This window comes from Cyprinus carpio, chromosome B7, assembly GCF_018340385.1.
Source record: "Cyprinus carpio isolate SPL01 chromosome B7, ASM1834038v1, whole genome shotgun sequence".
NCBI lineage: Eukaryota > Metazoa > Chordata > Actinopteri > Cypriniformes > Cyprinidae > Cyprinus > Cyprinus carpio.
Genome location: NC_056603.1, coordinates 22,369,475 through 22,385,112, shown reverse-complemented (window position 1 = coordinate 22,385,112; position 15,638 = coordinate 22,369,475). Strand labels below are relative to the sequence as shown.

Here is a 15,638-nt window from a genome sequence, read left to right as displayed (position 1 = left end):
CGTTAAATCCCGTCCTACTGTAGATAAACAGAACATCTCCGCTTATTAACTACCTAATCATTAAATTAAAATTAAATTAAAATTAATCATGAGCCTAAAAGAAGCACAAATATAATATATATTGGTGCAAACAGAATACAGTGATGTCAACCTTGGTTTTGATAAGCAGTTATTGATAAAACAGAATGCGTTGGTGAAACTCATGCATCTAGCAGGAACTTAATACACAAAATATTCATATTGATTCAAGCATTTACCATTTATGAATTAATTAAATGTCAGTAATAAACAAGACTGCACAAATTATAGCGATCACGAGGAAGGTCCGCGTACAGTAAAGTGGATAGTATACAACACCCCATCAGTTATATTCAGGTCTATAGTGCCACCTGCTGGCACAGTTTTGTAAATTCTTAGAGAAAATTAAGTCGTTATAATGAGAAAACGAACTTCGTTATGTCGAGATAACGAGAAAATTAAGTCGTTATAACGAGAAAACGAACTTCGTTATGTCGAGATAACGAGAAAATTAAGTCGTTATAATGAGAAAACGAACTTCGTTATGTCGAGATAACAAGAAAATTAAGTCGTTATAACGAGAAAACAAAAAGAAAAAAAATTATAATGCATGGCCGCTTAGAACTTCCGTATCATTTTGCATGTTATATGCCTTATAAATCAGCGTTTGTGAGCTTAGCTTTGCTTTGTGTACAGCAGTTACTGGGCAAACCTCTTTAAAGCACCTCCTGCTGGCAGAGAATGCATTTTCAGTAAGTCTGTTTTACGCAGCAAAACATATTTTTAGCTTGTTATCAAAAATAATCTACTCTAGAGGGACAACTTAGCTGTTGTTATTGATTCTATTTGGAAGTCTACCGGAAGTTAAGTTAGGGCCATATAACGTTTGTGTATGAAACAGTCTATATTCAGTAATCAGACGCATTAATTTATTTAAATAAATTCCAAAGCTGTCAAGACAGTGCTTGCCTACATTTCTTGTTGCAGAGTTGAAATGACAGCCAATCTGATTATATTTAAAAATGTAATGCAACTGAACTTTATATAGTATATTGTTGAAAACAAAATTACATCTACTCTTAAGAAAAATGGTTCTAAACGGTACCAGAAAAGGGTTCTTCAGCTTGTAACAATAGCAGAACCCTTTTAGGTGCTAAATAGAACCCTTTTTATAGGGTTCCACAAAGAACCACGCTTTGAAAGTTCTATAGCCTATAGAACCTTAATGGTGTTATAAATAACCTTTTAAATGATGGTTTATTTTCATTAATTAGAACATTGGTATATTTATATAATTAATATGAGTATTATTTATATTATTTGTATATATTATTTATTCCTATTTTTACCCCTTTATCTGCCTTGTCTTATAATATCTTATAGCGTCTATTAGGCTTTTCATAAACAACAGCAACAACAACAACAACAGCATGTTGTCAGTTATAGGTACTTTTATTTTATTTCATGACAAAATGACAGTGATCTAACAACGGTTATTAGCAGAATACATTAATAAATGAAACAAGACACTGATAATAAATAAATACTTAAAAAAGTAAAACAAAAATAGAAACAGAAAATAGTTTAATGAAGACCAAGTTCCAGTGAAGTACTGTATTTTCACAATCCTCAGTGATCATCATTATGTGTATTTTGGTGTGACTGAGTGGCAGTTTCTCTTTGCAGATGACGAGGTTGCAGGATGTGGCAGCAACTGAAATGCACATGTCTGTCTAAATTCAATGTCTGTGTTACTTACTTACTGGAGAAGAGGAGAGCTGCTCAATTACATATTACCAAAAAACTCAAAAGAGAAAAGAACATGTTTGTTTGGAAACCAGTTACAATTTTAAAGTTAAAGTTGTGTTTAAATTAAATAATGAAATCATTTACCTGTTGAGAGTGTGTTGACTATCAGTCTGATCTCCAGAAAATCAGTAATGAGGTGCTTTGACAAAGTGGCGTAGCGAGTCAGCCCCTGGCCCACATGCAAAAAATGTGTACAGCCCCCCCCCCCCAAATGTTATGGGGTCCAACTCGGTTAACATAACTTAGGCCCTATTGTTGATTTTTCAGAAGTAAATAAAGTTATGTGAATCATGACTATTCACAAGCTGTTTTATTTATGGTATAGGCTAATGCTTGGAAATGATGTTTAAAGTTTTCAAGTCCATCCATTATTTGTAGCATGCAAGCCACCCAATAATCGCAGCTTTGTGTTTTGTTGCTACAAAGTCTCAGGCTTCTGTCAATTTTATGATAAAATACAAACAATAAACGTCTTTTTACGCTCTTTAATTTGTAGCAACATAAAACACCTGCAGCGCGATTATATATGAAACAATCACATTAACCTCACCAATATTTGCAGCACGAAATAAACATGAATATTTGAATGCATGTTGGGCCGGTCCCATGCAGGGCTCTATTCATTGCCTCGTTTCAATTAAAAGTTCCCCCCAGCTTGGCGGGCCCCCAAACTGCTCAGGCCCATATGCACCTGCACCCTGGATACCCAGAAGCTATGCCACTGCTTTGACGGTTACAGATTTGAAAAACAAAAAAGCGGGAATAAAGAACCCTAAACTCTTAACACAAAGAACCATTTCAGCATAAAAGGGTTCTTCAGGATGCTGTGGTTCTGAATAGAACTGTTAATGTAAAGAACCTTTAAAGAAGTGTAGCAATTCATCATCTGCAAGCTTAAAATTTTGAGTTTCTTATTAATTAATTTTTTTTTTTTGTAATGTCCTGATGGGGTTTTCCCCTTAATTATTCCTCTTGTATTATTATTGAAAAAAAAGTGTGTTTCTTTCTCTCTTCTATAAGTTTTTATCTCACCATTTGTCCCTTTTTATGTGCTTTTTGAGATCAACATGAGAAATGGATCTGACATCATATATTATTTATTTGTTCGTTAGGTTGTAGACTGACAAGATTTCACACATAAATTAGATTTTAGTTTATTCCTCTCTTTTTTAAGTCCTATTTCCATCATTAAATATCAAATTTGATCTGATATTCAAACATTTATCTTTTGATCATTTATTACCAGCCCAGGAGTGAGGCAGAATATGCAAGGAAAGAGCTGAATGTAGGAGACAAAGTAGACAAAGGGAATAATGAGAATAGAGGGAATAGAGCACAGTTTACTGAATAATGTTAATAGTGTCCTTCTCAGAGTAGTCTGACTTCAGCTCACAAGTACAAATTCAACAAGTATTGTTATCTCAAGCAAATACAATGGAAAATGATTTCTCCACATTGTCCTATGACATTTGCAACCTTAAAATGGAGACATGGTTTCACAGCCTAATTAACAAAAATATTTAAAAATGATTAAATATATATAGAGAGCATTAACAAAATAATTAAAGACAAAGAAGCAGAGCATTCAGAGAGTACAATTTGTATCTTAATATTCAAGCAAAACACACTGATTACTAAAATTAGATGAGCTGAGTACTAGATGCAATAATCAGCTTTGTTGTTTTTGGGTGTGAATTTATTAACTAACACCACATTAAACTTGTCCCTTAGTAAAGCCTCTATCTCACAGTCTGGGATTTCTTTCATGTCCACCAAGTCTGAGTCCTCTTTAAATGTGACCTCGCTGTACGTCCAACCAATCAGAGCTCTGAAGCCTGTGGCTGTCTGAAGGGAGCAAATGGATTTGAGCATGAACAGAGAGTCTGGACTAGTCTGCAGGCAATCGGACATCTCTCGGAAATGATCTGCATCACGGGGTGTTAATGTGAAGGAGTATAATGTTTTGGTGAGCCGTTTATCAATGAGACTGGAATTAGCAAAGGCCTTATCTTGGACCAGTTGCTTCCTGCTGGTCTTCTCCAAAACCCACTGCATCCCATTATTTATGAGGCGGAATACACCTGGAGGCTGTGGCTGGTCTTTACCGGAGATCAACTCTAAGGGATGCCAGATTTGGCACGACACTCCAAAGCTCACATCAGCAATATATTGCTTCCCATCAATCTCCACCAGATTGATGAGATGAGAGTCCATGGGAAGGAAATCCTGTTCCTGTGAGTTGAACACTTTGGAGCCTAGTATAGTGAATTTGTAACCCATCTCCTTCAGGACCCATGAGAACAAGTGGTTGTTTTCACAACACCAGCCTCCCCGATTGCTCTTGACTATTTTATCATAGATGATGTGCAGGTCCATAGTGTTCTTCTCGCCAGAATGGATGCTGAGGTTCTCAAATGGAATATTCATAACATGCAGCTTGTGGATGGTGAACAAATTGTCCAGGTCGGCTTTGTCATATTGGCCTGTAAACCCAATCCTGTTCAAGTACTCTTTCAGGTCCATTATATCCCTACAAGCAGCAATGTACAAAGTTTTAACATAAAATGGCTAGTCATTTTACATGGCTATACAGTATATGAAAATATAATTTCAAGACTTAAAAAGCATGTTAAAGTATGTTAAATAGTGTGGCTCAAGGAAATATTTTTTTTTTTATTGTTAATATCACATGTATTCTTTCAAATGCCAAAATATTTTTAAAGGAGCAAGATAATATTTTTAAATCTTAAAATACATTTCAGATTAATGAAATTCTTTAATTAACTGTACATCTTAATAAACATGTAAATTTAGATAATTAGTAATTAATAATTAGTAAATAAAATGTATTGAAAATATTATACAAAAATCCATATGAGTTAATGTTTGGCCTTTGTGTGTGTGTGTGTGTGTGTGTGTGTGTGTGTGTGTGTGTGTATATATTGTTAAATAAATAAATACAAATAAATATATACGTATATACAGGTGCATCTCAATAAATTAGAATGTTGTGGAAAAGTTCATTTATTTCAGTAATTCAACTCAAATTGTGAAACTTGTGTATTAAATAAATTCAATGCACACAGACTAAAGTAGTTTAAGTCTTTGGTTATTTTAATTGTGATGATTTTGGCTCACAGTTAACAAAACCCCACCAATTCACTATCTCAACAAATTAGAATACCTCATAAGATCAATAATTTTTTTTTTTTTTGTGAATTGTTGGCCTTCTGGAAAGTATATTCATCTACTGTATTCAATGTACTCAATACATGGTAGGGGCTCCTTTTGCTTTAATTACTGCCTCAATTCGGCGTGGCATGGAGGTGATCAGTTTGTGGCACTGCATTTTTTGGTCTCTTGTTTCTCATTTTCCTCTCGACAATACCCCATAGATTCTCTGTGGGGTTCAGGTCTGGTGAGTTTGCTGGCCAGTCAAGCAAACCAACACCATGGTCATTTAACCAACTTTTGGAGCTTTTTGGCAGTGTGGGCTGGTGCCAAATCCTGCTGGAAAATGAAATCAGCATCTTCAAAAAGCTGGTCAGCAGAAGGAAGCATGAAGTGCTCCAAAATTTCTTATTAAACGGTTGCAGTGACTTTGGTTTTCAAAAAACACAATGGACCAACACCCATTGGACCCCAAATCATCACAGACTGTGGAAACTTAACACTGGACTTCAAGCAACTTGGGCTATGAGCTTCTCCACCCTTCCTCCAGACTCTAGGACCTCGGTTTCCAAATGAAATACAAAACTTGCTCTCATCTGAAAAGAGGACTTTGAACCACTGGGCAACAGTCCAGTTCTTAGACCAGGGAAGACGCCTCTGATGTTGTCTGTGGTTCAGGAGTGGCTTAACAAGAGGAATACGACAACTGTAGCCAAATTCCTTGACATGTCTGTGTGTGGTGGCTATTGATGCCTTGAACACAGCCTCAGTCCATTCCTTGTGAAGTTCACTCAAATTCTTGAATCGATTTTGCTTGACAATCCTCATAAGGCTGCGGTTCTCTCGGTTGGTTATGCATCTTTTTCTTCCACACTTTTTCCTTCCACTCAACTTTCTGTTAACATGCTTGGATACAGCACTCTGTGAACAGCCAGCTTCTTTGGCAATGAATGTTTGTGGCTTATCCTCCTTGTGAAGGTTGTCAATGATTGTCTTCTGGACAACTGTCAGATCAGCAGTCTTCCTCATGATTGTGTAGCCTAGTGAACCAAACTGAGAGTCCATTTTGAAGGCCCAGGAAACCTTTGCAGGTGTTTTGAGTTAATAGCTGATTGGCATGTCACCATATTCTAATTTGTTGAGATAGTGAATTGGTTGGTTTTTGTTAAATGTGAGCCAAAATCATCACAATTAATAGAACCAAAGACTTAAACTACTTCAGTCTGTGTGCATTGAATTTATTTAATACACAAGTTTCACAATTTGAGTTGAATAACTGAAAGAAACGAACTTTTCCACGACATTCTAATTTATTGAGCTGCATTTATTGAGCTAATTTATTGAGCTGCACCTGTATGTACACACACATACAATCCAATTCCAGAGAAGTTGGGACATTTTGTAAAATGCAATAAAATCAAGAATCTCTGATTTGTTCATTATTTTTTAACTTTTATTTAATTGACAAAAGTACAAAGAAAAGATTTCCAAAGTTTTCACTGACCAACGTAAATATATTTTGTAAATATGAACAAATTTAGATTTTGATAGCTGCAACACACTCCAAAAAAGTTGGGAAAGAGGCTTGTTTAACACTGTGTCACATCAAACTTCCTTTAAATTAATGTTTCTTTGTTTGGGAATTGAGGATACTAATTGTTTAGGCAAAATTTTTGTCCTCACTTGATACAAGATTTCAGAAGCTCAGCAGTCTGTGATCGTCGTTTTCTGACTCTCCTTTTCATGACTGGTCATACATTTTCAATAGGAGACAGATCTGGACGGCATGTAGGCCAGTCTAACACATTCACTATGGCTCTACGAAACCATGCGTTTGTAGCACATGCAGAATGAGAGCTGGCATTGTCTTGATCTAATAACCATGGACTTTCCATAAAAGACATAATCTTGATGGCAGTAATCTCTGTACAATCCCAATATATGACTCCATGTCAATGGTACCTTTGCACATATGCCAGTCACCCATGCTTTGCTTTGCTGCACCCCATACCATGACAGACGTTTGCTTTCGCTTCTGTCGCTAATGAAAGTCTGGATGGTCCCTTTGGTCTCTGGGAGAACTCAAAATCTATTTTTCCATAAAAATTCCACACATTTTTGACACATTTTCACACAGTCTTTTTGACTATCTGAGATGAACTCTGGCCCAGAGAACCCAGCAGCTGCATATTGGTTGTATGTCACGTCACTTTCACTTTCACTTCATATAATTGATAGCTTTCTGCTAGATTAACAGATATTCAAGTTGCATTTCTTGATGCAGCATGACAGTGGTTTTCTGAAGTACTCCTGAGCCCATGTGGCTATATATATATAAAGGTTTCTTATGCAATGCCATCTGAGGGCTCAAAGGTCAAACACATTCAACTCACAAATACTGACATGCACTACATGTACTGTGATTTCTCTGGATTCCCTGAATCTTTACACAATTTTATGTATGGTACTTGGTGAAAGACCTTAATTCTTTGCAATTTTGAATTGCAAAATGTGATTTTTGATTTGTTTGACACTTTACTTTTGTGAAATTTGGCCCAAAGTTATGACACATGATCCAACTTTGCTTGCAAAGACTGAGATGCTCCTTTTATACCCAAACATGATACCTTGACCTATTACCAATTCACCTGCTTACTGTGAACTGTTACAAAACAGAATGCACTATACCCTTTTCAACTTTATTTTGCCTCTTATCCAACTATTTGTTCAAAAAAAAAATTGTTCATATTTACAAAATACATTTATGTTGGCTAGTGAAAACTTTGGAAATCTTTTCTTTTCTTTGTCAACTAAATAACAGTTAAAGAGAATTAACAAATCTCAGATTCTTGATTTTACTGCACTTTACAAAACATCCTAACTTCTCTGGAACTGGGGTTGTATGTATGTATGTGTGTGTGTGTGTGTATATATATATATATATATATATATATATATATATATATATATATATTATATAATATATATATATATATATATATATATATATATATATATATATACACATACATACATATATACCCAATATATATATATATATATATATATATATATATATATATATATATATATATATATATATAATATATATATATATATATATATAAAAAAAATATACATATATGTGAGTATTTATGTGTACTTATTTTATCTATGTTTATATACTTTGTTAATATATAAAATATATATATAATATATTTAATATATATATACAAAATAATAAAAACACAATATTTATATTGTTATGTTTTATATAAAATAATATAATATTATATATAAAACATATAATAAAAAAAAAAAATAAAATAAAACAATAAACAAAACATATACATCACAAATATATACATGCATGTGTTTGTATTTAAGTTTCAAGCTCTGTTTTGAGACATAGCAGGTTGAATTCAGCTTAACTGGGACATTTTCCCAGTCATCTCAATGGTAAAAGTTTCCCAAATATACAACAATCAATAAAGAAAATTCTTTAGAATTTAAAAAATCCTACCGTTAAAATGAATCCAGTGAGAGCTGAAGAAAGCACAATACTCAAAGAATGTCTGCAAAATGAGAGGACTGAATGACACACCCTTGAACCACAGAGTAATAAATTAACTATGAATGATAAACAAAGGGCAAAATCTACAAAGGCTGAACATTTCTGTACGACTCAACACACAACATTAGTTACTACTGCTTTTTAAAGTATTGTTTCACAGAAGAGCCTTACTGGTGATGAACACTCAAATCAATGCTGATCTGTTTCTTTCATTTGCAGACCATTACGCAACATGCTTCCTGTCTTGTGACTGTTGCTAAAATGAGTTTGGCAGATACAGTATGACCTAATCTTTTGTGTAGGCTAATGTCTCTACTAGAACTGGCTGAGAATATGGTTTCTTAGATGCCTAGCTCTTGCTCTTGCTCTCTCTCTCAGTTCAATTTCAGTTCAATTTAGGTCCGCTTTATTGGCATGACAAAAACTGTACATTTGTATTGCCAAAGCAGTTGATTATAGTCAGAGGCGGACAGAGTACACAGCTTTATTACTTGAGTAAAAGTACAGATACCCCTTGCTAAATTTTACTCAAGTACAAGTAAAAGTACTACAGTCAGATGTCTACTTAAGTAAAAGTACTGAAGTACTTGTTTTTAAAAGTACTTCAGTATCAAGAGTACAAGAGTACATTTTCTAAATATTGCATTACTACTGCCACAGTGCTTACATTTATGTACAGAAACGTCCTACATGGAGCTATGAAAATTTTTAATGTTAATACCTTGGAGAATGTAAAAGGAATTGAAAGTAAAATCAAGTCATTTTCATCTTTTTATCATGTTGCTTTATTTAACATTTCTCACTTGCGCACAATGGCAACGCTCTGACAAACCTCTGCTAGAGTTTTAATGGAATTTTTGCACCCACATTTGAACCTGACTGTGTTAAACACACCACATACTCAAGAACATCAAAGCAAATGCTCAGCTTACATTAATGTGGAATATCAGAAAAGAAAATTCAGCTAAGAATTGTGTGTACATGTGAGTTTCTCTGTTTTTTCATCAATCAAATCAATAAACCTAAATCAGCAAAGAAGGCAATATAGCAATGTTCTGACACACCTCTGAACCTGACCGTGTTATACACGCAGCATAGAAGAGAAAATAATAATGATTAAAGAAAATCAGCTAATCAGCTGTGTTTAGGTCAGCGTACAAAGAAGGAAAAATAAAATTCAGCTGTTTTGAGTGACAGTATTAAGCCCCTTCCTCTCACAGACATACAGGCAAAGGCAGGAGAAAATACTTTCAGCTGAATAACACCATTCTCACACACACAATCTATATGTGACAACTCTCTCTCTCTGTCTGTGTGTGTGTACTGTACTTCAATTCAATCAAATGTCATGAAGTCTTTGGCGGATAGCTGAATGTGATTGCTGATAGGCTGTGTCCCAATCAGTGGCGCCTGCTAGTGATGCGCGGGTCGTCTCATAACCCGCGGACGGGGCGGGTAAAGAAATTGTCACTTTATTTGCGGGGCGGGTAAAAAAAGGTCTCTTATTTAAAAAAAAAAAAAAAAAAAAAAAAAAAAAAAAAAAAAAAAAACATACGTTGTAGTGTTGGGCGATATGGTCATTTTTTCAAATCAGATCAGATCAACAATACACAATATTATCGTGCATCGGAGACTCGTTGTTCTTGTCATAGCATAACTATTTGGTGTTTTAAACCGCGCAGGTGCGCGAGAGACAGTCTATGGAATCACCAATAATCGAAAAAATATACTTAAAAACATACTGATAAACTAACGTTAAATATAAAATTACTGTATTTAAAACAGCTAGTTCATATATAATCCGACGCAACTGTCATATTGCGCGTCCTGTGACAAATTTACCGCATCTGCGCTCGGTATCAGTCTAAATGTTCAGTCAACGGTGAAAATCAATAGTAGCCAAGATTTCATTTAAAGTCCATCAGTTTAACACTAATATTGGACACAAACGAACACGTTAAATATAAAGTATTTAAAACAGGTAAGTTCATATATGGAGTAAAGTTGAATTGAACTGATGCATCGGTCATACAGCGCTTTGGACCGCGCGCTGCCACAGAAACAAGGAGGAGATGCATTCTAAGATAACTGTGGCATTAAACTCAGTTAGTGAGGGCTCGTTTAAAATATTGTAGCTACATATATAGGCCGTTCAGATTACTTGTTAAAGTGCAATAAAATACCTTATATCTGCAGACGACGATGTACATCTGTTTGTGGATAGAGACTACTTCACCGACTACAGGCTCTAATCCTCTTTTGCGCGCACGTGTGTGTATGTGAAACGCGGTGCTGAAGTGAAATAGCTGGGCAGTTTGATAGCCGAATTATAATAGGCCGCCTCATAACCTGCGGGGCGGGTAAAGAAATTTTACTTTATTTGTGGGGCGGGCCAAATAATTTCATAAAAGCGGGACCCGCGGGTTGGAAAAAAAACCCGACCCGCGCATCACTTGCGCCTGCACAATCCAATCACGTTTGAGAGGGAAACAACAAATTTCCGAGATTTTTCTTTTTTTCCGATGAAGTCATCAGCCCACGTCTCGCCCTAATCAGACACCGCTACGTCACGTAATAGCAACAACGATTGTCGTTTTATTAACTAACATTAACACAGATTAATAAATGTATTGTTCCATGTTCGTTTGTGTACCACGCGCAAGGTCAAAGTCCAAGTCTTCTTCTCCGTTTTTAGTGTATCTCTGTGGCAGAATTACAGCGCCTCATGCTGGTCTGGCATGTATACTACATCAGCTGTGTCCCAAACTTAAGTGCATGGACTCCGGAGTGCGCATTTGAAGTGCGAATGCGTCACAGTGGCGCGACGAAGGCTGACGAATTTCAAAAGCGACTTCAAATGCGCCCTTCATTTCCCATGAAAATGAAGTGTACATCTAATGGACACTTCGCACCCTACCATATCCCAGAATCACTTGCGCACATAGGAAGAAGGTGTTTATATTCAGAGGCAGGTGAGAGTTCTGTGGAGGACTTCACATTGAAATGTAAGTATTGTGTTTTCATTCACTCAAATACCTAGCGGAAGTGTTTAAAGCCAGGTTTTTGTTAACATAAAGCCCAGAAACAATAAGACAACCACTATATAAGACAATGGTCTTTCCCTTTGTAGTCTTTCTGTAGTGTAGTCATGCAAGAGATGTCTACAAATGTTTTAACCAAACTTTAGCACTTCAGTATTTTGTATGAATGTCCTGCTGTGTCATATTTTCTAATGTTAAGATTGCAAACCTGTCTTTTTTCATGTGTTTCCATTTTCTTTTGTTTTAATACTATTCTGGAGAGAGTGAGCATTTGTTTTTGTTGTTAACAGGCATGGTTTATTTGTGAAGTGTCCTGAGACAGGTGAGGGAGCGAGTGGACAGGGAGGACATCAAACTCAAACAAATACATTCTTCATTAGCCAAGAGAAAACAATGGGAAAAAAATGAGTACATTACAGTTTTTCCAATACATTTTTTAAATGTCATATTGTCAATGAAACAACCTAATTTCTGTAGTTTATTTTTGTGATGCAAGTTAAAAATGAAATGCATAAATTGTATACATTATTCATTTTTTGTAATTTATTCGTAAATAAGCCGGAGTACTTTCTGTACATTTTGTATTTTTGTTTTGCATATTCACATGGGTAAATAAAAGAAAAGTGCTTATGTACATTGTTAATTTTTTTTTTTTTTAATGTAGCTTATAATTTTTCTCACAAAACATTCTTTTATATGTTTATTTGTTTGTCCTGTAAATACTTTTTTACACATTAAAACAAAATGTTCTATACATAACAGAAAGTACTTTTTACAACCATTTACAACATAGCTTAGGTTTAACATCAGAAAACATCATCAGTTTGAGCCCAGCCCTGCCTCCGTGTGTTCTGGGGTCTTCAGGAGGTCAGTCTCTTGGTGAATGGCCAGCACCTCCTCAGAGACTCAGAGGACAGTGCGTTGACAGTGGAACGAGGCACATGTCAAACACTCTGGAGACCATCTGTATGATGTACTGCTGGCAGACAGAAGAGAAACACCAGGGTCTGGATTGTGGCTCCATCACTGTTGCTGTTCACTTCCCAGTAGATCCAGCAGCACAGTCAGGGTCTCCCTGCTCAGAACAAAACCATTAAACACCTGTCCAGCGCTGGCACATTCAGCTCTATCCTGCAGTACAGGGGTCTGTCTGATTTAGGGAAAGAAGGAAAAGAGAAATTGTTCAGAGCTATGACAACGTAATTAGTACAAGAAATATTAACATACTTTAGTAAACTACTTTTAGTAACAACTAATACCATATTGGGGAAAAACTACTAGTCATATTTACAACTTTAGCTCAAGGGATAGTTCACCCAAAAATATAAATTACAAACCTGGAGAAACTGAAGGGTGAGTAAATGATTACAGGATTTTCATTTTTGGCTGAACTATCCTTTAAGTAAAAGTATTATCTTGCATACTCTAATATACTTAAAGTATTGAGAGTAAAAGTAAAGGTATGTGCAGTATTGTCTTGAAAAAATAATAAAGAATTTGTCAGGATGGTTTTACATTAATAATACTGCTGCACTTCTGTGTATGTTGCAGTTTACTTTTAAATATGTTCAAGGTTATTAAATGTAATGTTGCTGGACATTAAGCTGTACTATGCTCTATTTTTTTTAAAAATAGTTTTATTTTTATGGTTAACTGTCTTAAAAAATATGGGTTGCAAACCTGTCTACATATGGTCAAGACAATAAACTACATAAAATTGCACCTTTGTAAGATATCAGTCAGGATTTGAACTGCTATGTGTGTATTTTGTAGTTTTTCATATGTATCATTACATTATTCAAGTAAGCTCAAGCCAGTACCTGCATTTAAAGTTGTAATCCGACGAAGATCGCAGTAAACCAGTGTAGTTTAACTGGCCTCGGTCTTGGCTAAGCCTGAGGTTCATCACCGTCTCCTCCATTATGAGTAAATCATAAAAACAAAAACGAGCAGTTCTGGCTCCACCTATCCTTTCAGGACTGTCCTCTCGTCAGCTCTCCTCTCACACCGTTGCTATGCGACAGAGCGCTAATCGGAAACACCTGGTGACGGAATTAGGAAATCCTGTGAAGGCGGAGCATCTCACGCACTTCGGAGGACCCTTCGTGCACTTCGGAGGTCTGGTCTTCGAAGTCCGTGGCCTTCGAAGTGTGCACACTCAACTTTGGGACACAGCTATCGTTTTGCGGTTTCGTGTGGACGCGGATATTTCTTGAGACGTCTCCGTGTGGACGGGGCCGAAGAAGTAACGGGTACTTACGGTTATGGATAGAAATGTAGCGGAGTAAAGAGTACAATATTTGCCTCTCAAATGTACTTGAGTAAAGTCATGAGTACTCCCCAAAAATGATACTCGAGTAAAGTACAGATCCCTCAAAATTGTACTTAAGTACTGTACTCAAGTAAATGTACTCCGTTACTGTCCGGCTCTGATTATAGTGCACATATGTATTAACAGAAAGAAAAAGAATAATAGTAATAATAAAAATATATAAAAAGTATTAAGCATGTAGTGCAAAATGAATTAGTGTATGTAAGTGTATAAGTTAGAAATTCAATAAAATAAGATATAGTATTAGATTTACAGAGGCAAAATATACATCTAAGTAATATAATAGAGTAATATGGCATAACATAATCTACATGTGCTGAAAACATCAGATCAGGGCAGGTTGAGTATTTTCTCTTCTATGATTGAGCAGCAAACACACAGCAGTTCTTGTGTTCTCCTAACAGATATGGCAGTTTCTCATGGTTTGAAAGACTTTTAAATGTATGATGGATCTGCTGTATTTTATCATAGAACATTGTCTGTATGTCCGTGTATTTGGAGCATTCTGTTAGGAAGTACAATTCTGTTTCCATCTGATTCAGATCACAGTGTGAACATAGTCTCTGGTCCGGTGGCAGCCATGTTTTTCTGTGTCTGCCTGTCTCTATCATCAGCTTATGTCCACTGAGTCTGTATCTGGTCAGCATGCTTCTCAGTTTCTTATTTGACACTGTGTACAGATACTCTGCCATAGTGTACTCTCTCTTTGGAGCCAAATAGCATGGCATTTTACTCTGTTGTTGTGTTTGGGTTTGCCAGTAAGTGATGTAGTTCTGTTTGATCTGTGCAGTAATCTGATTGATTCTGATGTTGTGATTCAGAGCATCAGTAGATGTTAGTGAAGCATCAGGACTGAAGCTCTGGATCGGCTGAGGGAGGGGCTTGCTTTCTTTGCTCATCTCTTGGTGTTGCAGGGCTTTATAATGATATGATTGGGGGTCACCGAGTTTAATATGTTTCCAGAATTTAATTGCCCTTTTTTGTATCTTTATGATTAGAGGATATTTGCCTAATTCTGCCCTGCATGCGTTATTTGTTGTGTGCCGGTGCACATGTAATATAATTTTCTGCATGCAGGGTCTCAATTGGATGTTTTTCCCATTTGGTGAAATCTTGATTTGGATTTGTCAGTGGACCCCACACCTCACTACCATAGGGCAATGGGCTCAATTACTGATTCTAATATTTTCAGCCAAATTCTAATAGGGATTTCTATAGGACATTTCCGTTTTGTGGCGTAGAAGGTCCTGCGGGCTTTATCTCTCAGTTCATTCACAGCATGATTAAAGTTTCCTGTGGATGTGATTTTCAAACCAAGGTAGTTGTAGTGTGATGTATGTGTTATCTGGTTATTGCCTAATGTAAATGTGTGTTTTGTTTCCTGGTATCTGGATCTTTTCTGAAAGATCATGATTTTGGTTTTCTTCAGGTTGACTGTCAGGGCACAGGTCTGGCAGTATTGTTCTAGCAGGTCCAGGTTTTGCTGTAAACCATGTTGAGTGGGAGACAGCAGAACCAGATCATCTGCATACAACAGGCATTTGATCTGTGAGTTGTGTGGGGTGAGGCCAGGGGCTGCAGATCGCTCCAGACAGCTGCAGCCCTGTCTCACTCCATGCTCTTGGAAAAGATACCTTGTATGTTTGGTGCCGATTTTTACGCCACATTTACTTTCAGTGTACATTGATTTGAT

General features: G+C 36.1%; 1 protein-coding gene across 2 annotated transcripts; it reads right to left on the bottom strand.

Annotated features, from left to right (window-relative positions):
* Nucleotides 1-2,965: 2,965 nt before the first annotated feature.
* Nucleotides 2,966-10,896, bottom strand: LOC109093152 (arylamine N-acetyltransferase, pineal gland isozyme NAT-10-like). 2 transcript variants are annotated; one of them, XM_042727918.1, is made up of 3 exons: nucleotides 10,756-10,896; nucleotides 8,522-8,573; nucleotides 2,966-4,357 (listed from the first exon to the last, which is right to left on the bottom strand). In XM_042727918.1, exon 3 carries the CDS (start codon nucleotides 4,348-4,350, stop codon nucleotides 3,484-3,486), a length of 867 nt encoding a protein of 288 aa, XP_042583852.1. In that variant the 5' UTR covers nucleotides 4,351-4,357; nucleotides 8,522-8,573; nucleotides 10,756-10,896; the 3' UTR covers nucleotides 2,966-3,483. The 2 variants fall into 2 exon arrangements, with proteins under 2 accessions (XP_042583852.1, XP_042583851.1); XM_042727917.1 differs by lacking the exon at nucleotides 10,756-10,896 and having other exon boundaries at nucleotides 8,522-8,914.
* Nucleotides 10,897-15,638: the final 4,742 nt, after the last annotated feature.

Excerpts from the sequence above, each read along its gene's own strand:
- LOC109093152 (XM_042727918.1), bottom strand. The coding sequence starts at position 4,350 with ATGGACCTGAAAGAGTACTTGAACAGGATTGGGTTTACAGGCCAATAT.